Source organism: Diorhabda sublineata, chromosome X (assembly GCF_026230105.1).
Source record: "Diorhabda sublineata isolate icDioSubl1.1 chromosome X, icDioSubl1.1, whole genome shotgun sequence".
Taxonomy (NCBI): domain Eukaryota; kingdom Metazoa; phylum Arthropoda; class Insecta; order Coleoptera; family Chrysomelidae; genus Diorhabda; species Diorhabda sublineata.
The window spans coordinates 8856938-8884336 of NC_079485.1; the positions used below are offsets into that span (position 1 = coordinate 8856938).

The window sequence follows — 27399 nt, forward strand, 5'->3', positions numbered from 1 at the left end:
TTGGTACTTTGCCATTTTCTTCAACTTCCTGTTTTCAGTTTCTCTCCATCACTCTCTTAATTTTTACACTCTTTTGTCTTCTCATTATTCAACGATGATAAATATATAGCTCTGCTATTTTAAATCATCTCTAAATTAATTTTATGTTCACTGTTCCTCAATGACCTTACTTCTGCATTCTGTTTCTGTTCTCAAAATCGCTACATTCGATTATAAGTCCGGAATGTCTAGATTTCCATTTCTCTCTATTTTTAGTAATTTTAGGATTTATTGTGAATATTCGCATTTATACGTTTAAACGTTGTATACGAATTCAGGAATAACATACAATAACTCATTCAACTATGTGCACGACTAACATTGAATTATATTTTCTTGGTAGACGTGACAGAAAATTAAGTACGTCAACACAATATATGCCTTTGATTTGTAATTAAAATTAGCAATTACTTGGTAGAGAGAAAACCCTGGAATATACAGGGTATTCCAAAATGAATAATCCAACTTAGAAAAATCGTAGCTAATCATCTATGAATCGAATGTCCAGCTAAGTAGTTTTCTGCACAGAAAGCGTTTCGTGTTATATACCAGTCTGTCCAACGTGAATTTCGTACTACATATGATTTTAATCACCCTACAGCCTGGAGCGTGAACAATCCAATGATACAAGCAATATCTGTAAAGGCAATTAATCAGGTCGTAGTAATCGAGAACTGTTTATATTCCTTCCCTTCCAGTAACATTAGTTGAACTGACCATCCGTATTAGATCAACCTTGAAATCCATCACTCAATATATGCTATAGTCTATTTTTATGAATGAGAGAGTAATGAAATGATAAAGCATTCGTAATCCATAGGCGTATAACTTTTTTTAGTAAATAGAAAAAGTATTTTTCAAGTTATACCTCGATCATTTTCGTTTGAAATAACATTTGTATAAATATGTTGAATATGTCGAATGTACACTTATATTTTCCCCTAATTAACCTGCTTATAACTTCTAACAGCTTAAGGTAAGAAAGTGCAAATTTTTCTAAAATAGTTTATTTTTCCAAAAGGTATGTTAAGAACATTGTGTCATACTTGTTATATTAGGTATAGGGGTTTAAACTATATTTGAACAACGTTACGTTTATAAATAATAATTGAATGTAAAAACCCACCAGTTAAAGTATTTCGTAATCGTATTTTAGGTGAAATTTGCTTGTAATTGAAATAAAACAAAAATTCTAACCCTTATTGGCAAATAGGTACCTACTTATTGAAAAAAAAATCTCACAGAATTTTTGGCATGTAAAAACCATTCTCTATTGTTCTGTATAGCTTATGATTTTAAAAGACCGAAAAGTTGTATTATCTCTGTAATAATATTTAAAATGATCCTAGTAAGTTTTGGAGTAGAAATTTTATTATTTTATTACTCTCTCATTCACAATAGACTGTGGCTAAGGTACGGTACTAATTTGATTATCAGATAGACATATGCATTATTTGATTGGGATTTTTTATTTTTGGTTGTCAACACAGCTTATTAAAATATAACTATATTTTCATTAATATTTCGCTATTTTTATTATTACAATATTTAATTTAAATATGTATTTCGTATTTTTGCGAGGGTTGAATTTTATTTTAATCATAAACATTTGTTATGGAAGTATTTTGTGAGAATTATATTTTTAAAATATAAACACAGCTGTCGATTTCTAAAAATAAATTTTGAGAAAATAGAATTGTTACATTCAGTGTTTTTAAGCAAACAAAAACATTTCATACATTTCTCAGTCAGGTGTTCAACAAACAGGAAATTTGCAGAAAGAGAACTTGGAATTTTTACCTAGAGGACAAATTGGATCTTAATTTAATAATTTTAGCTATTTCTTCTTTGTTATTATTTGATAAATCAACAGCTTGCTAAAAATCTGATGAAAATTGTGAACTCTTGTAAAAACACTGTGATATAATTTTATTGAATTGAAACGAACGAAACTGTAGTAGTATTACATTCAATCAACAGTCAATTTTTGAGGTACTAGAGCTTTTTCTAGTTCTATAGGTTGTAAAGAGTGTCCAGGTAAGGCATTAAAAAAAGTTTTTTTAAGATGTAGCTCCACGACATTATATTCTTCTAACATTTCGAAAATTTAATGTAAAAATTACACAATATATCTCCACTTTTTACTTTTTTCTTCGAAAGTACCTACTGAAAAAAATATCAACTATTCATTATATTTAAAAATATAATTAAACGGCCTTTAAAATATGTATTTGGATTTGAGATTTTAGAAGTTGCGTCTACCCCCAGGGCTTTTATTCATTCAATTCAACAATCCTCAGCAATAAGTGTGACTTTGTATAAACGCCTATATATGCGTTTTCAAATAGACACCATGTAAGTATTTTTTTCTAGATATGCGAGACACTGATAGTATCTTGTTTGAAGTCTATGTTCAATTGTATAACGACATAATATGTTTTTGTGTATTATTATAGCCTTGAGAAAGACTGAAGTCATTCTAGAAAAAATAATTACGCGTGATTTCATGTAAGGGGAGATAAAATGGGATTGGAGTGGACTCCTTTTGCATATTTGCGACGTGAAATGTAATAATACAGCCCAAACATAGAAAAATGGAAACCAATTCACGTGAATAGTTATTAGATAGTAGTAGAATATGTAAATAAGTCTCTAGAAGGGAAGTGGATATATACTTTGCCTTTTATGTTAAAAGAACACGAACCCTAATGTTAATATGATGGAATACGTCTTAAAACTAAAAATTCAATGAGATTATCGTTCTTTACATTAGTTGCTCTCCAATTACACAATTTGAGCCCCAATAGAACACATGAATGCGTAATGCTTCAAACCCGCGTTCCAAATTGTCGTTTTTAAGATCTGGGCGAGGACAGTTGCGTTTTCCGCTTGCCCTTCAAATACCAGATAAATATTTGGGCTCCATGAGCTTTTTGTGTTTTAAACACAAACTGTAGAATTGAAGTTCTGTGGACATTCATTTCGATTTATTTAGATTCACATTGGTGTTTGCTTAAAACAAAATTTTCTTGTATTATTGGATTCAGAGACAAATTGGGAAAATGCATTATAACTTATGAAGATGAAGACTTTAAAAGGGCTTAAGAAGGTATATGTAGTAAAAAATATAGTTTCAAAGAAATGCTTCTATAGTATTCGTATTTTATACTGACTTACTAAGTATTTTGTTTTTCGGACACAAGAAATAAACAATTCATTTGAGACATGTTTTCATTTGACACTCGACACAAAACTTACCGAAATTTGTTTCAATTGATTCTTGTGTGCCAAGCTCATGAGCGAATCTTAATGCAAATACAAAATTTAGCTTCGATTAATATGTTAGAACAGGACCGGCTTCACTGTTTCTCATTGGATAAGTTCGTAACAATAAGAACTTGCATATTCATTTGAATCGCAATCACTAAAACTGTAATTTGGAGACTTGTAAAGTTTTGAATACGGTCAAGAAAAAGAGATCGATTTGAATATTTAATTAAATAAAAGTAACAATCTTTTTATTTTTGATAATAGTATTCATAATATAGTAGATTATGGATAATGAAAATATATAAATTTTGCGTGGTCTGTTTTTTTTTCAACCTTCGATGGCACAGCATGATGGCCAAGAATCCACCAGGTAATTGGTGTGCGTAGAAGGCCACTGCACTCTGTCAGTGACTATTCAAACAACCTTTATGAGTGATAGCGTTGTTCGTAAATGGTGTCGAAAATTTAACCATGGTCGAATTGATGTTCATGATAAAGCCATTCTGACAGGTGCTTATTCTGCTGTATCTTCTTCCATTTTCTTATATACATTTTTCTCCAATATATTGATTGGTTTCTATGAAGTGACGTAAAGTAGCCACTCATCATATTTGTATTTTACTGTCAATGGTATCGTATTTATATATTGATAAAATGGCTCTCTTGTTATCCATTCCGATCAGCTTTCAAGAGCTATTTAAAAAATTGCTCATAATACAACTAAAGGTTCGAGCTTATCGGTAAGAGATATCCAAATCTCTTATATTCGATCAGACACAACATTTGAAATATTAAACCTAACGAACAATCTTTTCATCTTGGTATTTTATTAAATAAGGATTTAATATTCAAAGTTTTGCCAAGATTTTTTCTACACATACGAAAATGATAGGAAATAGGTAAGGTAGGGAACGCGCATAAGTGAGCTTAAAGGCGCATGTATGTGAAGCCTGTAGTGCGGTAATGGGTATCAGTGCCTTCCTAATAGAGAATACAAATTCGTACTCTTAAACATATAAAATTAATAATAGTAATAGATTTATTGCAAAGAAAAATATTTGTCATATAATACATTTATTTGATTGATATATTGAATGAATAATCTTGTCAAATTTCATTATTCCTTGAAAAGAACTATTTTATTATATAACTGTGTTTTCGTCTCTTTAAAATTGCTTTGTTTTGCAATAAAATAGAATCTATTATCTAAATATTTTTCACAAATAGCTCTTTATCCGATATGTGATTTGTATCAGGAAAGTTATCTAATTGATGAATTCGCGAACTAGAAAAAAACTGAGCATTTATAAATTCTGATTCTGATACAGAATTTTTTGTTTATTAATGTCTTGATATTTTTCCTCCACATGAATTTAAGTGATATTTTAATAACACTTTCAGAGCGATCAATCAAATTACCATTATCCTTAATATTATAAAATAGGTTGAGTTGATTTTATTCAAAAACAAGCTATCAGTGCACTGATGATAATGTACAAGTTTTGAAAGGTATTTTACTACAAATCCTGCTATATCAATAATATATATTCTTGGTAACAATTGGCAAAATGGGGCGACTCAAACTCACAACAATCATCTAAATTATTACATATTATTTGTATTTTATTTAAAATATTGAAAAAAACAAGACTCTTCAAAGTGGACAGAGCAGATAACATCTACTTTAGATGGAGCAGCCCAATCAACTCTTTCTGTAGCTTCAATTCACATATCTTTAATTCTATATTTTAGGATCTAGGACAAATCAATCGTACTTGGTTCTGCCCTGAAAAATAGTTGAGATTAAAGTATAAATAATCATAATTTTTATGGTATATTTACAGAGTTTTCACTGCATTTTCTATTTTGAAAATATATGTCAATTATTATCACCATACCTTTATCAAATTCAAATTTATCAGATAATGAATTTCTTTAAGTATAACACAAGTTATCAAGCATAAATTTGAAGTAAATTTCGTAACTTTGAACAAGTGCGGCCCATACTATTCACTAAATTTCCCAAGCTTTGAATTAAAACATACGAATAATTGACTGATTTTTTACCCATGAAATATAACACGAAAAGTATTTATTTTTTATTCTGTACAGGCACTTGATCAAGAGTAGTACGCTCTGTCATATCTTACAATAAGTTTACCATACTTTATGCTTCTCTATATGGTTTAATTGTTGCTCCTTCTTTTTATATTTTCATATAGATTACACATGGTTTACATCCTAAGAGAATACTAAATTTTTCCCTTGTGCAGAAATATTGCCGCATATGTGTGAGAAACGTGTGTAAATTACGGAATTTTTTTCGTATCTCACTTAAAAAGCTTGCAGGTCAAAATATCGATAATGTTGAATAATTGAAAAGATATAAGATATTTTTCAAAACTGTTAATGTGTTGACTATTACTAGAAATGAGCGAGAATGGTCTTAGTCGTGCAGAAAAAGTAAAACCAAGACCAGCTTCGCAAGTCTCATGCAAAACGAAACACAGATATTGCATTACATACTGTTTTTTTATTGTACACGTTTTTCTATCAAACTTTATTAAAATATAGTATTTAGTTGTTGATGTTGTGACAAATTCCATTATTACAACTGAGTTCGTTCTACCCTATCCTATAACTTTAAAAAAATAAAAAGAATCACAAACAATAAAATAAGTATCTGAATTTCCAATGTTTATCAAGAAAGTGTATAAAAATAAGTGTTTTACCAATCCACTAATATAGCTATAAAGCTATCACATTATTTTTGCTTATTTAAAAAGTAATAATTTTGGTTTGGATAAGAATACCTTTTTTAGGACATAAAATCTTCGATATATGTTTTTTAAACTTACGATCTCAAGAAATTGCTGCAAAGGGCGGCTTGTCTTGCAATAACAGGCGTGGGCAATAAAGGCATACAAGGAACATAACATGAAGCCCGGAGACCTGACTGGGTATCTAAACATTCTAAAGGAACGTAAGGTGCCCATAGATATGAATACGGCCAGTCCCTAACCAAACTATGGTTTATCTAAAACTATGAAATCATAATAACAAATCGATAACAATGAACAAATGCAGATATTGCGTTTCCACAACGCAAGAAATATATGGCCCAGGAACCAAGCTCGCTATCCCGATGGGCTCAGAACCTTCTATTATCCATACGGTATTCTTAAATGCGCAACCCATTTCGCACAATGCAAAGACATTCATCCTACCAGATAGTAAAGCCTTTCAAGCACTTGACTCTTATAAAATTGAGTCGCAGCTAGAATAGGACTGTTTTTGGAGCAAACAACAAAGTTTTTCTAATTGGCCACATCGGAGTACATGGCATGAACAAGCTGATCACCCGGCGAAGAAATGGGCAACTTCCAAAGGACCATAACTTTTTCAAGCAGATTTCCCAAAAAGCCATCAAGTCATGGTCACAAAAAAAGTGGGAAAACGAAAAGAATAAGAAACATGGAGTAAGAGTCCAGGTCTGAAACAATTTTCTTTTCTCTTATTCTACCCACTAGACCCAGGAGGCCGTTTCCTTAAGCGAATTTCAGGTAAGAAGCCGCTGGTATGGTCACTAGGTCTTGTTAGGTAAACAGGCATCTGAAGAAAATCGGAGGAACTCCCGACAGCCTTTTCTAACAATGATAGCTTTTTTTTTCATATATTTGACTCTATTTTAAGTTCTTTCGAATTTTTATAATTGAAAGTATGTTTTTTTAACGCAATGATGACCTTATAACCCATTCTCTCGATATAATAAATAATTGTTACAAGCAACTTCATATGTCCTCTATGACTTATTCTAATATTTTATTTAATGAAATAATCTGATGATTCTTGATATAGTCATTGTACATATATGGTGAGGAACGGTATTATACATATAGTTGAATGTTTAGGATTTGTTTTGTTTTTTAATTGATTATAGTTTTTGTTTCTCCTTCTAATTTTTATTGTGTTTTCACTAAAATTATTATTACGCCCTATACATTGGTTATTTACTTCCGGTTTCTCCCTATGACTGTCTACAGTTAGTATCATTGTTTCTACAATATAAGATAATATTACAGAATCTGGTAAATGATTTTTCAAATATTTAAATTTAAAACAGAGGTGATTATTTAAATAAACTTGCGACTTTTATTTTTCAACACACCTGATAATTGGCGGGAGTAACCGAGATGCTGTTGACTACGCGCAGAAAACAACTATTGATTAGTTTAGCTCCCACATTGCTCTCCTAACCGTTATTTATAAGCTGTATTCGGTTAATGTGGAGGTTGTATCAAAAATTTCTACTACTATCATTAGATTTTCTATGATTCAATTCTATTTTCATTAAACAACCTATGAGTAAGTTGATATTTGTTTTTAACCAATTGATTTTGCTTGATTCTTAGTATTTCGTAGCCTCTTTATTCACTACATTTCTAATAATTGTTGATATAAGCATTATTCTTTAAATGAATACGACAAATAAAATTGTTGCTTGTGTGAATAAATATCAGTATTGCTTAATTTCATTATGTTATGTATATGTTTAAACAAATCGAACAACTACCTTATTTTATTAATAGCAAATCTATAATAGGAATTTAAGAATGAACAATTGATTGTGTAATCTATAACCAACCTATGCCGATATTTCTTAAATTATTAATAATTTCTAATTGGTTATTATCACACTTGAGATTCTACCATTATCGTCAACAACCTACTTGGTCTTTTTTTATTGATAAACAATGTATGAAGTGGTAAACACATTCATTTTAGGTTATTGAATCTTAAACTAGCCAATATAGAATTTTTGTTGGATAGAAAATCAGTTTTCATACATATACACATATAAGAATAATCAACAATATTCACATTTCTTTGTCTGTATCTAATGATTTTGAAATCTATTGTTTTTTCAATATTCGTAATGGTATTCTAGCCAACTGTTTTCTTACACGCCATCTGTCGTATTCCGTTACCAGCAACCGCGTCTTCAAACTCACATTAGGTGTGTCGCCGTTCTCCTTTCCAATCCATTAAAAATATGTTAGGAAATATCAATGTTCTTATAAGTTTGAAGTTATCACGAATGATAAATATTCGGTTATTATAAGTGGGATAATAATTCTCGAGAAATTAATATTACAATAATGATTTTATTATAAATGAAACTTGATATATTGATTGATATGAAGATCATCTATCACGTCGAAATAGAATTTGTTTTAACCGTGCAAAATTTTTCTTTCTTATTCAATAGATAAATTAAAATTTTTGTATGAACCATTTCTAGAAACAGTTTTTTATTTGACTGATTCAAATTGTATTTTGAATTCGCAGTTGTGGTGCATCTGAATTCTAATCTATATTTTTTGTGAGTTTTAATACCTTGATGAACAAATTGGTTTTGTGTACCATTCTATTTTTATCTTATTTTTGATTTTATAACTGTTATTTCTGGTTTTTATTTGTATTTTGAGCATTATTTATTTCCTTTCTATTCACCCACCGTTTTATTCATTTCTTCTACTTGTATTTTGCTTTTCTGTGAGCCTCCAGGGTTTACATCCATAACTGATAGATAAATGTTGTTATACTTATATATTTTTATCTTTATTTTGAGTTTTTGGCTATAAATTTTTTGATAATGACAATACATCTTAGTTGGTCGAAATCCTGTCAATTATGTCTGCATCCAGTTTTCTTGCTATTCCAATATTACTCACAAGTATTTGTAATATTTTACTTTTTCCATGTTATCTTCTTCAATATCTCATATTTTTTTTGTTGTCAGTATATTGATTTTATTTGTTTTAATAGTCATGTTTTTCATTAGAGCTTTTCGCTCCCTGCTATCAATACTACATTCCTCCAGCTATTTCGACTCTTTTGATATTCATTAAATATCTTCTTTATTTCCTGTTCCTGTTTATAATGATGTACGTTACACAATGACCGGCTGATCTAATATATTTTTTATCAAAATTTGAGTTTTTTCCATTAGTCATTTTAATCGTTTCAGTATCTATTTCTTTCTCCATCAACCCTTAGCAGGGACTTCATCAAACACAATAAAACAGATATGTTTTATTTTCAGAACGTCTCTTTTCCTTCTTATTGATTTATTGTGAAGATGTGATCTTGGGGGCGTCTTCGTGGTCTAAATCCACTTTGTGGCTGTGTAGTTGGTTTTGTAAATACTTTTATTTATTTAGTTACTAATAATTTGCTCATTCATCTTCACACGTGCATTTAGAAGGTTATTCTCCTGTAAGTTTTGCGCTTTTTTTATCTCCTTTCTTGTGTATGGAATATGAGTGCTATTTTCCTTCTGGAAATGTCCCCTTTTTCCTGACTATATCTATAATTTCCACTAGTACATACTAAGGTATTTCTAAGATTCCTGATAATTTCTGTTGTAATTTTTGCCATGTTTGTCAGTGTTTCGACACCGTTTTCGGCTCTTAATTATTCATCATTTTTTACGGTCTACATCTTTTATATTTCCATTCCTGGTTATTTGATATCTTTACTCGGTTGGGTTTGATTGAAATATTTTCTCCGTCTTTCTGCTTAATGTTTCTCACTGTTCTTAGTGGTTTTAAAAAATAATTTTTGGTTTTTGTTCCCAAAAACTATCAGTCTAGTTAATATTGCTTGTATAACTTTTTCTCTTTGGTTCTTATATATTACATATTTTTTTACTTGTTTTTTTCATCATACATATTGCTTCTACGTATTATCTTTATAATAATTCCAAAACTTTTGTTTCTCTTAAATTCGAAGGTCACTGACACATGTACATTTGAATAGTACTTTAGGAATTGAAGGTACTTTTTATGCATGACGTGACATCATTAAATTGATTGGCGAATTTTAAAATGATTATTCAGAAGGTGACTATTGTTTATATAAATAGTAATACAACTAAAAGGATATTCGACTTTTATATCTGAAACAAAATATTCGTCCAAACTCTGGATACGGTTTCGGTATCAATACCATATTTTTAAGGACAGCCATGATTGAGGTTCCATGAATTGTTGGAACCACATATCATCCACCTCCATATCCTCTATATCTGGCTACATAAAGTCGATTATCATCCCGTGATAGCAAACACCATTCACGGCAACAGCTTGGCTCATCTAATTGTCAAAGTTGATGATACTACCGCCAACCCTTAAACTATCACTCTTTGTGGATTGACTTTTCAGCAATTCGTTTATTTTCAATTGCCACATATGTCAACCCTGCTTGTTAACGAATCCATTGAGTTGAAAGTGTGCCTCATCGCAAGATGATTTTCTATGCGAAATTATTTTTCATTCGTGTCTGTTCATCTAATCATTCAGCTTATTGACGACGCTCGTATTGAACAGAAGGCTTCATTTCAATCAATTGAAGCTGGAAAGCATGATATTTTCTCTCCGAGAAACAGTTAGCTAATGTTGACGCGACACTATTGCGAACAGCAGCACTGGTTTTCGGAGAGAACGAGCTGGGCTATCATGCACAGGTGTAGAGTACCGTCCTTGTTTGGCACCCAATGATTTCTTCTTAATTTCGCAGATCAAAAATAAATTGAGAGGTCAACGTTTTTCTACTTATGAAGAAGCAGTTGATACGTTCAAATCACATGTTTTGGTGATACCTTATTCAGAATGGAACAAATGCTTCGCCAATGGGTTCAAACACATGCAAATATGCATTGACCCTAATGGAGAATATTTTGAAAAACAATAAAGCCATATTCAATTATAAATATTTGTTTTTATTTGTCCATCTCAAAATGTAAGTAGCATCCCTCGTATATTTATTTTAACCAAATAAAAACTTGTGACACTCAGACATCTCAGACTTCTTTATTCATCTGTTATCGATACTTTCAATAAGAATTATTTTCTCGTGGATTTTTTCCAAAAATATGATTTCCCTTTAACAGTTTGTGTATAAAAACACCTTAATAGATTGTACCTTATTTAAAAAAAAATATATTCGTAATAATTGTTAGTAAGTAGATAATGGCATCATATATTTGTTCATTTTTGCAAATAAGAATTGTGTGCAAATCGCCGACATAGCCGGTAGGTGAATTGCTGTTTGCATTATCCCCAGGTCAGTGTCAGAGAAAGTATTCAGGAAAAAAAAGCAGAATGTGGGTACGAGTAGTGCCTTAATGAGGACTTGAAGGTGAATTAAGCAATCAAATTTTGGTTACAAAATCATTAGATACAAAAGATGTTATTTATGAGAAAACTAATTGAGATATTTGCAGTTTTATTTTAATATTTAGATATGTAACTATTTTTTGTAAACAACTTTAAATAGTATATCCAGTATTTGATTGTAATGAAATGAAGTGACAATGGTAATTTCTTTCACGTTTTTCCTTAACAGCTCTTGCAAAAACGTCAATTATGAATTGGAATTTTGAATCGCTCTGAAGTTTTCACCTCATCCAAATATCCCAATAAATTAGCGATCACCTCACGAGTTTTAATATTTAAAATATTTTTATGTTGGTTAATTTTAAACTCCATGACTAAATTAATACTGCACTGTACCAGTATGTTTATTAGTTGAAGAGAAGTAAAAGATTATGGACAGCAGTCCCTTTTTGTGTGTATTTCGCAAGTGGTACTTTCGTCTCGTCCTATTAGCTGTAAATTTATGTATAAAATACGGACATGTGGCTTTATTACGATGAAAATATCTATCTAAGTTCTACGTTTAGCAAGATAGGTAGAATATTAGAACTGTTCCTTTCAATTCAACCCTACAGAACAAATGGTTTGGCTGATTAAGGGGTAGAATTTTTTAAGCAAAAGACCAAATTCGTGATGATATAGCAAACGAATTCGTTTGTAGGGAATGATTAAGTTAGATTTGAAGTATGTAGCAGGATAATGGAAACAGAATCATACACTACATTCTATAGAACTTCGTGAAATAAGAATTTTTAAGTTTACACTATACTATTTGTTAAATCTTGGTTGATTATTGCCCCTGGACTGTGCATTTTGTGGTAAGAACAGTTTTATTTCAGATGATGATCAAATCTTTCCTGATAATATGTCTCGTTGAGAATATTAGATTTTTTTTACAGTGATTACGTGAAATATGATAAAGAAGAAAGTTCATATAATAATTTCGTATTATATGATACATAATTTGATATTTTTATTAAGACCGAAATAGATAGAAACGTTAAATAATTGTTACCTGTTTTAAAAACTAATTTTCAATCAGGAAAGGCCTATATCCAGAGAATTCAGCAAAAATCTTTGTGAATATGTCAATTAATTCATTTAAATTTTTCACGATATAATATACTTGAGTGAATGAGGGGGGCGCTTATATAGAAAAAAATGAAAATTAATTCTAAACACGCTTACATTATATGAGAAACTTTCCCACACTAACCATTTTTTCGATAATCAAATTTAAAATGTACTGCAATTGAAAATCTATCATTCGTGCGGTGTGTGATACGATTTTTGTTGGCAAAAACCAACAACATACTTATGGGAATTTATCTGCAAGTGTGAGTGGATTAAGTTTGAAGATGGTCGCAATAACATTCACTATGAAGAGAAGAGTTAACGTACGAACAATGTGACTAATGAACTGGTCTCTGAATTTGATTAAAACCCTCTCTGAATAACGCTGCTTTCGCGTGTTTGCACTTTGACCACAACGTTCTAGGAGAAAGATTAGCGGAAATATTTTTATTTGTTACCAATTGGCGTCAAGCTGATAACCTTCAACTTTTGCACATTGATTATGAACACATTTCTGATATATTTTTTATTATTGTACATTTTCTTATGATTGTTCAACAATAAATATTTACCATTACAAAACAAGTTATTAATGAAATGTACGAGGGATGTTGTTAATATTTATTTATGAATAAAAATATAGAAAAAAATTTAAATACCTTCCGTTCCGGAACGCGTTCCTGTCCAAAAAGGAAGTACCGGAACGATGTTCCGGAGCCTTCCGGCTCGACAACACCATTGACTGTAGGTGATATTTTTTTCAGAATAATCAACGAATCAGTAGTGATCTTACATTTAAAGACGAAGAAGACTCGGCGATCGAAGGAAGCGGATATGACGGGGAGGTGACTCATGACCTTGAATCCAGTGGCTCCGGTTACGGACCAGACGATGAAGATGATCATGATGCTGAAAAACTTAATAGAATATTGACAGGTAATATAATTTGCAATAAATTACCAGCTTTGTTTTATATTTTCTATAGCCCACAATAGAAATTCATAAAAATGTTATTCTCATCAAGCATTCAAATTCATTGAGTATTGAATTTTAAAATCCATTTTTAAAGAAAAACTAACTCCAACTATTTTCATGAATAAATGAATGAAAAACAAATGTTTTTTCAATGGTTCTTTAACAGTACCCAATTTCAAATATCAAAAAGACGTTCACTTTGCTCTGTTGCTAAATAAACATTTTGTTAAATTAAGTTTTAAATTAAAAAATTATGACAAAACTATTGTCGCAATCTCAGTGGACGGAAAGTGAATCAAAACTACGTCAAATTAAATCTCTGCGTGAACAGTAGGTACCCCAAATAACCGACAACACCAAGTGATTATTTGACGTATTTGACTGACCAATGGTTACCTTATAATGTGAAGAACACCCATTATGTGATGTATGTAATGTAATCATAACAATAAAACATATCCTCATAGAATGTCGAAAGTACCACAAAGATAGATAAAACTGTGGACTATCCAACACAATTGAAGCCCTATTTTAGGAAGAGAACTGTCATAAATTGATAGTTTCAAAAAATGTATTCATTTCAGTGTAGTCACCTACTAATAACCTTCTACAGTTAATACGAACTTTTTATAAATAAAAATGTTTTACTTATTACTAATCACCTGATCGTTGCTACTTATTTTGGTTGCCAGAATTTCCCTATGATCTATTCTTACTCGTCTAAAATAAGTTGGTTAATATTCTACTTTACCCTCGTTTCCGTTCGTGGCAATAATTGTTTCCTGATATTTTTTAGTAAAAGGAGGTATTTGACTTGTGTAAAGACGTTTCATAATTAGGGGCAGCAACCCCTTTCTTCGATATCCTTTGTCAAATTCAGAACCGCCGCGCTCCGCAATTTAATGCTGATTGAAAAAGGAAGTGGATTTTGTGGCAGTTGAAAATGTTTATATTATGCGTAAAATGCCTAGCAGCTATTTGTCTTATTAGCATACTTAGAGTAGATGTTCTGCACCAAGTTAATGATGAGCGTATTGTGCAGGATATTAGTTTTTCTGACATTAATTTAATTTGAGTTACCAACAAGAACGAAATTAGATGGTTTGAAAGGATAATTTCATTGAATTTACATTTACATTTTTTTTCAATTTTATTTACACGCTTTTCTTTTAAAAGGTTATATATATATATATATATATATATATATATATATATATATATATATATATATATATATATATATATATATATGTTATTTTGAATCAATATTTTGTTTACATTAATTATTATTATATTACAATTATAATGTACATTTATGTACGGTATTAGCAGTAGGTTAGTTTAACAAATAAGCACTAATAGTAGAGTGGAAACGAATCGATTCACATGCTCCCGCCGCTTAATCAAAAATTTAGATTATTCTGAATACATTGAATCATTTTTTTGCTTTACCTCTCATTTCCATACCTTCTCTTGATTAGCATTCACTTCCTCTACTCCCGTATTCCTTTTTGCTTTCGAATCTTTTTCTGCTCTCTTCTATTTTTAAACCCATATTATTATTCTTTGCTTGTTTCCTTTTTGGCCAACTTTTCTTCACGTATCTTTTTTCCTTTGCTTTTTCGAATTTACCGCGTCCCTCAATATTCCTATTTTTCTGGTCAATCATTCAAAGCCATTTTGAGTAGGATTTGGTTAATTAAAACTTAGTGATTGGTTGTGGAGGTAACGTGTACCCGGTAGTTCAAACGCGCCCCGCTACCAGCCTATCTGTCTGTAAACCAGTGAAGTGCCTATGTTATGGTTATTTTTTTTTGCTTCATAGCTTAGCGGTTGTTTTGGGTATCATTCGATTATAATTTAAATTCTTAGTAAAGTTCAGATTTTTTATTTCAGTGTTGATTATGAATATTTGTAGTCAAATATTTGTTGACTAAAGCCACGTAGTTTTTTTAAGTTGAATAGTAGTGAAAAAAATACGGGACGACTATGTACTTAATTAATTCGAAGAATCGATAGACCTACGCTTTGTCTAATTTTATTTTGTCCATGAAGTTTGAACGCCGCAGGTCACAACTCATGTAGAAAATTTGTTTTATGACCGAATTCTCGGAATGTATTGTATTTTTGCTCTCGCACTCGGTACTCACGATGTCTCTGGTGTCTTTGTTGGCACATTTTACAGTGGAAATGAAAGGCAGACTATAAACATATTGATTTAACTTCAGAGAGATGAAATAGGTTGGAAGCTACATTTTAAGTAGATAACAATAGTAAATATTTTTATTTGATAACTTGGAAAAATGTAAACACAACGGAATAACCTTTTTAAATCAATAACTACCGATATTATTACAAAATATTGTCGTGGCGTCATTAATAATATTTTTTAACTACAGTACAACATTGATAAATAATTGTTAATTAAACAAAAATTCAATTAGCACAACAAAATATTTCATCGAATGGTTAAGGCATCACAACATTCTCTTATCTCATTCAAGTGTTTTTATAGAAATTAACCTATGCTCTCAAGTAATTCCCTAATTCCGTTTCTCAATATTAATGAGTTGCCTAACTTATTCTTGGGAATTTAAGTAACCTCAAGAAAATAAATCGAAGCGCGTTAGGTCAAAAGATCTAATTTTAAAATTTGTAGTATTTATTTGTAATTTCCTTTGGATCTTTCACTATATATAACCCCAAAATAATGTTACAGCTCTGACATTACCCAAAGAAAATAATGTATTAGAATATAAATAAAAAGGCCTAATAATTAAAAAAATCATACGTTCGAGTTACTTTATGAATTGTTATAAGAGAGTTCATGGATTTTTTTATCTTTTATATATATTAACAAATAATTTAGTAAATTCTACAATACGGCAACGTTAACGTAAACCTTCAATGAAAATGATTTTATAAACGTTTCTAATAATTATAACGAGAGTGGTAAAAAGTAGTCTGGGCTGCGAGTTAGGATTATTTGTATTGAACGCTTTCTATGCATCGCAAGGAGTAAATTTGATTACATAGCATTCCTTGAATCGTCTCTGTTTAAATAAACATGTGTATAATTCGGATTATATTTGCAACTTTTATATCACTTATTAGAAACAACGTTTTTTAAAAACATGTTTCGATTTATTAAGTAAAACTACAACTTCGAAGTCGAATCAAAAGAATGAAATACAGATTCAATTTTATAGTCAAAGATAATAAACATATTTTATTATATATTTCAGAATTGCAAGTGTCTAGTGATAACAGCATAGACGTAACTCGCTTCACTTTTTTTAGAATAAAAAATTTATGATTGTAAAAAATAGGTCATAGTAAATTTTCGGCAATAAAGTTTATTTATATGTAACACTTGTTTGTTCTGTAACAACAATAGAAAAAGTATTCTAAACAAAAATGTTTTATGGTACATAAACTTAAGTTAATGATGTCATCACTAGAAATTCTAAGATGTAACCATGGAATAGTTGAATATTTCGGAGAGATAACAGTTCAAATGACAAGCGTGTATATTTAGTAGTGAATGACGACTAAATTTTTCAATCATTCTCAAATTTAGAATTAATATATAAATATAGTTCTTCCAATATCAATTGTAGAAGACAGTTATGCGAGGAACAATCTATAGTTCATAAATACGCGTGGCACTCATATCAAATTAAGAAATGAAAAATAATGTTTACTCCCCGTATAAAATTCGGTAAACATCTAACAAACCGTCAGTTCACGTGGACTTATCATCTCCAATGTTTATCAATGAAAACATCGAATCGTAAACATGAATGCTGTTGACAAAGCTACTCAAAATATGTAGGACAATCAACAGTTTATATAAGAACAGGTTTTCAACATTAGAAGTAATACAGTACAAGGTAGCAGATTATCCAGAATACAATTATACCAGTTTAGAAACATTGCGTCAAGCTTTGTCAGCATGTGGTTTGAAACGCAAAAAAACTGAATAAACTGATGGCAATAACCGAATCGTCAAGGATAGTTCGATGGCGACAAGATTATTTGTATCAGATAAAAGATTACCGAAGTTCTAATAGACGAATGGGGTACATAAAGGGCTCAGTTCACGTCTGGTAACATGTTTAAACCAAACTCTCTTACAGGCAGTTACATTTTACTCGTCTATTTACGTGTTATAATTTATTATTCAGTGGTAGCAAGTTAACGAGGTATAATATTTTTTTTTTCAAGTTCAAAGTAGGACTACAATTGAGTGCATCTGTCTAAATAACGGCGTATAATGCCGTCCAATTTATAATGATTCGATTGAATCCGAATACTTTCTTCCGTAAGATATACATATTTTTAAAAGTATTTATATAAATAATAAATTTACAAAATGAGGTATCTACACCTATGGTAATTCAAATAAAAGTGTCAGCAAGGGTTTTTATAATTTGCAATTGATATTGGAAGAACTATAGTAATTGAATGGTCAAATTTTGTTCCTATATGTACTTTATTTGATATTACAACAAATAAAAGAAAAAAAGAGGGGCAACATTATTTTATATAGTGTTTGATTAACCAGATAAAAGTCCATTCATCCATAGTGTGATGTAACCAACTAATTTCTGTTAATAAAAACCCATGTAAAGTATGCATTTACAATATGACTAAGACTATACCTACAAACATTTTAAGTTGTAGTGTGGCTATGTTTTCTCTCTAATATACTTATTGTGACTAAAATCCAAACAACTTCTTTGAAATAAGCACAAGAAGTTGTTTTAAATTACTTGAAAGCAAATGGATATTTGAATTTCAACGCTATATCAATCAGGAAGTATTATTTTACGTCGAAATCGTTTCTTTGTAATGATTCAATATTTATAATTGTTCTTGGGAATACAAAAATAATAAGATAAAGTAAATTCGAAACAAACTATTGCATTGTATTGAATAAATATCTTAGTATCCAAGTATTTGCTTCTACTAGTAAAAAGTGATGTTTTATCTGAAAAGTTAACTGTACATTTATTTATTTATTAATAATAAAAGATTAAATTTGTGTATACATATACATGCTTAAATATAAACTATGCTTCGACTTATCAGTTCATATATACTGAACATGAACTATTTAAGAACTCAAAGTAAATAAAAAATTACTGTACATTTCTAAAGTATATGAAAATTATTTTTCAATCGCCATTTAAGTCCTATAATGAAGTTTGTGTAGTAAATCACACATAAATTAAACCAAAGGACTTTATCAAAGAATGTTATAGAGGGTGTCACATTTCTATCAATTTGTGTGACCCTGGTATAATCACATTAATTTTTAATGACATTAAATGACCCAGTTAAAAGTCATTTACAAGCAGGGACCAACAAAAAACTTTATTTATTGATAATTGTTTATTTTTGAAGTTGAATTGAAAAATAAAACGACTGTTTTTAGATATTAAAATAGTATTCAAATATTTGTATTCTTGATTATTAATATTTGTTTACAGAGACTAAAATCATTCCAGTTCAAGAACCCAGTCCTCCAAAATATCCAAAAGAAACAGAAGTTGACAAAAATATCAGTAAAGAAACTAAGACTGTACCAAATACTACTCCTGATACAAGTGTCAGAATGAATCCAAAATCTGATGATCGCCCGACGTCATTCTTTGCCCAACCAGGCATTTTAGCTGGTAAGGAATATGTATCTTACATTAAAGATTGTAATTCAGCAGCAGTGACTGCCAACCATTTGGTAAAATGGGTTTCTTTCAATTCCTGTTGTAACACATAATAAATATGTATTTTATTGTTTTTTTTTTGTATTATATCCATCAATGGATAATTCCATATTTGAACCTCAAGTTTGTGAAAATCAATTTAGACTCTTGGCCATTGCAGTGGTTTCTCCATCACCACTTAAGAATAGTCGATACAACAAATGAACAAAAGTAAAATAATAAGAAGTGTAATTTTAAATATTGTAATTTCTACCAAACTTACTTATTTTATGTTTTGTGAAAAATCCTTCATGTAGTAATTATTTGATTGTATGTACCTTCTAAAAGAAAACATGAACTTTTCTTTAAATTTAGAGGTTAATGGTTTAAAAATCAGCCTTGTTTGAAATTTCCATTTTGAAAAGGCCACTGCTGCTCATTGACAATAAATGCTTTAATTTTATTAATCTTTATAATTTGTAGATCTAAATTGGAACTTATTTTTTGTAACCATCTGATTGCTTCACAAAACTGAATTGCTAACAAATATTTAAATTCTTTGTTATAAATAGTAATCGCAAGTAGATTACTTTACATCCTAATATTTAATAGACTATATTGCCCATTCAAATGTATTTTAGTGAAACTTTTAAATTCAAACAACCTTAATAGTGAAAACTATAACACTTCTGGATGAAATGTTTAAAATATCTAGTATATTCTAGAAAATGAGTGCAATTTTCAATAGAATATCTGCAAAGAGCATACAATAAAAAATCATTTTCTGTTGAAGCACACGTTACAATGGTAGAGATTGCATAAGAAACCCAATAGTTCAAATTATCTTTCTTCGAATAATGTCTAACTTTAGTTTTTCTAAATAACAAACATCGAAAAATCAAAAGCGACATTAATAAATATGAAATCATTTTTAATAATAAAATATTAATTATGACTAAATCATTTGATATTTATCTTATTTAGTCATACTGAACGCTACCACTACACCAACACACACAATTACACTGTCCGACCCCTGTTTCGTTAACCAAGTTATCGTCTTCAGAGTGTGTTCTGTATGAATATCACCAACGACTCCAGAAATTTTAACTTAGTTATTTAGCCACATCAGTTTCTAGAATATAGATACAGTTTTATCATAGATATGGCGTAGCTGACATTACATAAATTATATTATGAAAAACCGGCACAATATACAAGAAATTTTTTTATTAGTATTTTTTAGTATTACAGGTTACTCATTTGATTAGAGTTTATTGATGTTGAGATATATTCAATCTATCTGCTTGCAAACAGTGGTATATCAATTAACTTCACAATACACAAGAACATGGTGATAAAAATTTTTTGATTTTGAAATGAAATAATTCTAGCTCTATCTGGTATCTGGTAGGACGTAGAAGCTTGTGCGATGAAAATGAAATAGTTTCTTCATTCAGTTCCAAAATCTTAATTTAAAAAACTAACAATATAAAACTAAGATGCTAAAAACAAATTGTGTTGAATGTTACAAGAATCATTTTGGTGAAAGTAGATTGTTGATTTTTAAATAAAGTATAAAAAATGTAAAACAAATTACAGTTAATCACATTAATAGTTAAATTTTCAACATTTATGTTGAATTTATATAGTATCATGGTTATTTTATTTTTGTAGCTGTTGTTGGAGGCGCCGTTGTGGGATTGTTGTGTGCAATATTAGTGGTTATGTTCATCGTCTACAGGATGCGTAAAAAGGATGAAGGTTCTTACGCATTAGGAGAACCTAAGCAATCCCCAAACTCAAATTCATATAGCAGAGCTACAACAAATAAAGAATTCTATGCCTGAAAATAGTTGTATAGAAAATAATGATGTTGTGGAAGATCTGAAACTGCTCATTGGAGAAGTATAGGAAAAGGGTATAAGTGGGATCTTCTACTAAATTTCGACCTTTACCTACATAAGCACATGATGCAATTTTACATATTGGTTTAAATTTCAAAAAAAATATTTTGTTTCAGAAATATATTTTCTATTTTTCAAAAACTGCCATAATTATCGAATCGCCATTTGTTTGAATTTATTTATAATTATTAGGATGTGTATATAAATATACATATATAAAATGTAACAAAAGTAAATGTTGTACGTCCATTTTAGTTTTGAGTCTATAGTACATTTTAATTTTTATGTTATTACTCTATACTGAATTTCTTTTTATTGATGAAATGTACTCTAAACTCAAATATTACTTAAAGGTACCTAATATTCAGAATTAAATTAAGTCGTAAGTTTTACTAACATTTTTTAAAATTGTCTAACTCTAGTTCTGTAAGCTTGTGCAGCTTTTATGCTTTAATTTATTTATATTTTATATGAGTATCTCAAATCAAACCATTGGTGTTCTACTCAATTTGTGGAATTACAATGATGTGTTTTATTTTCTATTGCTAGGAAGTGGTTATGGTTCTAAACTTAGCTTTTGGAAAGAAAATAAACAACTTCAAGAACTCTTTTTCATTGGACCCTATAAAGATTGTTCTTGTAATAAGTAAATTATTGGATTAAACTCATAAGTCTAATTATATCTGTGCAATCATTGCAAAAATTGGAAAACGTGTACCACAAAATTCACAATAATATTTTTACTGTTAGACTTTGTGTTACTTTAAAAATAGATTAGATTTCAACTCTGAAAATGTTTATTGCAACAATTGATTTCTAAATGTGGACCATACAGTCACAGAGTTTTTAGAGTAACCTTCAGTAAGAATTTATTAGAAAATATCTGCTCTTCCACAACTTTATAGAACACCATAATTAACAAAAATAACCCATTACAGTAGATTAACAGACATTCCTAAACTTTATATTTTTAATTATTGCAGACAATGATTTTTTTCAATTAGTTTTTGGTAGCTAAAAATAACATATGTGATATTTAGACTTGACTCTTCAAACATTTTGTCACCATTTAATGTAGTAACAATCAACTAGGTAATATGCCAAAACAGTGGACTGAAATATTTGTTTTACGATATACGTATTTAAATAGATGATACTAATTTCAAATATATTTGACAATACATAATGCTGAAAGTATTGACCATAATCCTTTATTAGAAAAACGTAATGCTGCAGGTTGTGCACATCTATAGTTTTGCTTGGGGGTTAAGAAGCACAAAATAATTAAAATCTCGGATATGTTTTACAAATGATTGAATATTTTTGAAAATTTATTTCTATTTTCACAAATTAAACACAAACTAAAACAAATTTGATTTTTGTTTTAAAATCAAAGAAAAAAAATTCATTCTACTCAAAATAGTGGTATATAACAATGAATACTGTTCCTCAAAATACAGGGTGTGTTATACACTGTACATTGGTAAATAATTTATAGTTATAAATGTATAATCTTTAAATTGAGGATAGCTGTACATTGTGCGCATCCATTTTGAATTGATTTTTAACATAATATTATCAAGCACTTGAATTGAAACTTGAGAATTGAGGTACATAATCTTATAAATACTTTTAATAAGTCAAGACAACAATTTTTCTATATGATCGATCCTAGGTAAAATATACAAAAAATACATTCATTGAAATATTAGAATCTCACAGTTTTGCAGAATTTGATCTGTACTATTAAATATGCAATAGCTCACTCAGCTTGATAAACTTCTTATTTATCTTATTTCGTATATATCATATTCTTATTTAACATACAAATAAATTCCCATTATGAAATAAATAAAAACTTTATATAACAAGATATACAATGGCTGAAAAGAATAAAATATTGTTGTAATTAATGGCCGGTACACACGACAACGAATTATCATACCGGTTTGTGATTTTTTTTATTGAATATGTATTGGTGAATTAGCGCATATTTTTTAATTGGTACAAGTGGACGAAGGTATATACAAAATCTATGAATCATATAAGTCAATCTTGAGGTTCTTTCTAAGTGCTTGCTGGAAGTAAATTCTTCTACACATGTCAAAATAAGTTTGTTATGAAATCCTTAACGTATTAGAAGAATTAATTCAGTATTGTAGAAATGAAGTTTCCTAGTGGAATATAATAAGTGAAGGTTATTACGATCGCAATAAAAAAATGCTGAATATGACAGATTAAATGAAAGTATAAACATGCTAAATGGATACAGTAATGAAGAAAATTAACATGTGATTCTTGTGATTAAAAAATATGGAGCTGGCGATGCTGAAGTCTATGTTCCTCATTTATAGGAATTTGTATTTGTAAAGAGTGACGACAGATATCATCGAAATGTATATGCATTGTGGAAGCTCGATAAACTGCACAAACACATTAGGTCCAAGCACTTAGATAAATGGTTGCATGTATAAGACTAGACTATGTATTCATTTAAAAAATTAAAATTTATGGGTAATTTTTGTACTACAATCCTCAAACCGGACATGATTGAAAACAGTTATTGAGTGATGTTTCACTTTTACCAGTTTTCTCAATTTCTACACTAATGTCATTTTACATTTTACGACATAAATAAATTTTTTTTAGTGATGATTCAATTGAACTGGAAGTTAGAAGTGGATTATTTAGTATCAATACACACTTTTCAGAGATAATGTAAATAGATTATTCAGAAGTAATTAATCATTAAATATATTTAAGTATCATGAGGTTTTAAATTGAAAAAAAGTATTAGAAATTACTCATGAAATCAATGAAAACGGAGTATTAATGGAAAAATTTTTATACCAATAGGTGTATCCGCACAAACTTTTCTCCATATGCACAAATCGTATATCGTATACAACATGTAGAAACAAGTATAACGAAATTTTGGCCATTTTGTTGTCTCACCACATCAAATACTCATTTACATCTTACTAGCAGGGTAGAAAAACATAGTTTTAAGTTATACATGCTTGAAATATTTTCATACAAAACCAATAATTTTATACATATAATTGACACAATATATCAAAGACATTTTAAAACAGGTAACTATATTGAGTTTATTAAAGGTAATTTGTATACTTATGTTGTTGTTCTGAATTTTTGATAGCTACATATCTATCATGTTGCTTCAAATTATCTGACTACATTTATGGTATTTGGTCGTTTTTTGCTGAATTCGGTTGATCTTCATGTCAAGAATCACTTGGTCCACAGAAGAAATAAAATACACTCATTCTTGTCGAACAATTATTAGATAAAGATCTGTATAAAAAATTGTGATTATTTGTCACATACAAAAAAAAGGATACTTGAAACATATATTATTCTTGTGGGACGGTGTTCTGGTATTCCTTTATTGAATATATATAAAGAGCTATTCTATTGTGGAGACATATTATGTCTATTATATCTTTTGGAAATTATTTCCGACAAGCAGCTGAAAAACAGGGTTCCAAAAAAGTGTTAATAAATATGCAGATGGTATTAAAATTATATTGGCAGCTGTAAAAAAGTTAATATTGGTATTTTATCATTGAAGTAAGATGTTGACAAATTTCCGTAATTTGCTCAATAAATACGAACATTTGTTAACTCTCTTTTGCTATTTAATGTTTTATTTCCTTTTAAGATTATTCTTGAAATGCAACTACAGACTACAGAAGTGGATTATTGTGTTGCTCATATTTGATTTTCTCACATTCACTAAAGTAGCTTGGTACCTCGCACAAGGTTGTACAAATATTTTATCTGGTGGATATGTATCCATAGGACTTTTCGGAAACTATAACCCTAGTTCAGGTGATTGAGGATTCTAACCCATAACGAGATTCAGATCACACTTTCCGATAGTCACGTTCAATTTTCGGTAAAAATTTCAAATTTAAAACATGACATGCAAAATCTTTTGAATTTTATTACTTTTTTTGTGCGTTAATTATTCCATGATATTTATTTAGCTGTATATCAGATTCTAGATGTTTAATATTTGTTATTGAGCAATTGTAGCCTATTAATGACGCTGCTCTGGAGAATTAATAGTAGACATCTATTTTAGGGAATAAATATAATTAACTTTTAAAGGTGAAAAACCATAGACAAATGATACAACACTTTAGCCGATCGCATCTACCCATTGGACTACAAGGTAGAAAGGATCATAACATGACTAGGGCCTAATTAATTCGATCAGTTTCCGAACAACAATGAATGTGATCCAAATTAGTTTCTGAACATTCAGATTTTGATCGGAATAACCCGATCATAGTTTCCGAAAAGTCTTTATGTATCACATCGTTCAAGAAATATATATATATATATATATATATATATATATATATATATATATATATATATATATATATATATATATATATATATGTTTCAAACTTTCTGGTTTCTTATTGCATCTAATGTAGATACGGTTTTCACTTATTGGCCTGGTTATCTGGTTCAACTAGTTCCTATTCAATGTAAGTAGTTTTCTTTTCAATTAAAAATGTTCCTCCATTTTTTTATAGTTTCAGTGAATCAAGTATTACTCAATGCTGAAAGGGGGTTTGAAATGACTTTTTGTCACATTCTTCAACTTTCTGGTTGCCTTGAAATCCACTAAACCAGATCTGTTTTGTTATCACATTTTAATGCTGTCTAACAGATCTAATATAGTCATGATATTTTTTCACAGTTTTCTTGTTATATTCCTAAGTATATCTGTTAAAAAATAAATAGATGCTTAAGGCATAACTGCTGTTAATGCTGCGCATATTTCATTATTTTCATGGTACGGTTTTCACAATCTTTCGTTCTCTTATCAATCTTCCATTCTCAGAAATTTTCTGTATGGGATGTTTTTGTTTGCAGATAATATGAAAGTCCAGCTATTTGTTTCTACCATCATTCTTTATTTAGTATGTGGTGAGATGGACTTGTTGTTTGAACACTTTTTATTCAAATGTTTTGTTATTCTTCCTTAGTTATATAAAATTTTGGCATTTATATATTTGGAGATATGCTACTTTTTCGGGTTAATAGCTCAAGATCTTATAAGTTCTCTCGATGATGACAACATAATTAGATAGTGCTTTGCATTTTTGTATTGACAGCTAATGTAAGTAAAAATAACTACACCAACCTGGCAAGCTTAAAATTTACTTTTCTAAATTTGTAGGCAGCTACTTAATACTTTTTATTTTAAATATTTTGCCAGCAATATTATGTTAAGACAGTGGATACAATAAAACTTCATATTTCCGAGATTAAAGCAATACAAGTTGGTTATATGGAATATCTTTTTTTTAATAAAAATTACATCCATATTGTGTATATATATTAGAACTTTGTTTCAGAATAGTTGAGTTTTATATATGCTTAATATGAGAAAATGTTATAAAATAAATCGGCTGGTGTTGTAGAAAAAAGGTTAATTAAGAAATATGTTGTAGATGTCATGTTAGTGAGTCAAGGCATCATTTCGAATCAAAATGAAAATACATGCTATCAAAACATCTTTGTAGTACATGTTGAAAAATATTTCCAAATGCTGTTAAAGCTTAAAATATAGATGTTACTTTGCTGTCGCCATTGCTATTGATATTGTAGTTTAACCAGTGTATGTTGATGACTTTATTGGTTATTGAATGAGTAAAGTTCATAAACATCTATATTTTATGTGTTTACTGGAGTAAGTTATATAATTTTAGGTGAGATTTTTGGCCAGCAGATTCTGCAGTAAATAATACAGCTTGTTTACTTATACAATACCATCTTTCACTATTTTTATTTTCAACAGAAAAAAAATTTGATATATCAATTATTTACTTCTACAATAACTTTTTTATTAAACTAATTGTAGCTATTTGAGATTAAACTGTATAGTATTAGAATAATGTTGTACAATCCAGTTGTAAATATATAAAATCGTAAAATTATATTATTTTTTTTTATTTTAACCTGTCTAAATACTAACATTAACTGATAGATGATTTTTCCTGTTTTAAAAAGAGAAGTAAATATTTGGAATAAATATGCTTATTTCCCATAGAGAGAAAAAATCAGCCAAATATTTGTTTATATAAAAAAACATTAAAAAATTATCAATTGGTTCATTGCTTTTCAAATTATTATGAATAAAATGTAATTTTAAGTTGAAATTTT

At 29.3% G+C, this 27399-nt stretch overlaps 1 protein-coding gene across 1 annotated transcript in view; it reads left to right on the forward strand.

Annotated features, from left to right (window-relative positions):
* Positions 1-27173, forward strand: part of LOC130450980 (syndecan-2) — a 38910-nt gene extending 11737 nt beyond the window's left edge. The window contains exons 2-4 of the mRNA XM_056789749.1: positions 13367-13538; positions 19073-19258; positions 20963-27173. Of these exons, the coding sequence (XP_056645727.1) occupies positions 13367-13538; positions 19073-19258; positions 20963-21135 (531 nt within the window). The 3' untranslated portion in view covers positions 21136-27173. The remainder of the gene's footprint in view (positions 1-13366; positions 13539-19072; positions 19259-20962) is intronic.
* Positions 27174-27399: the final 226 nt, after the last annotated feature.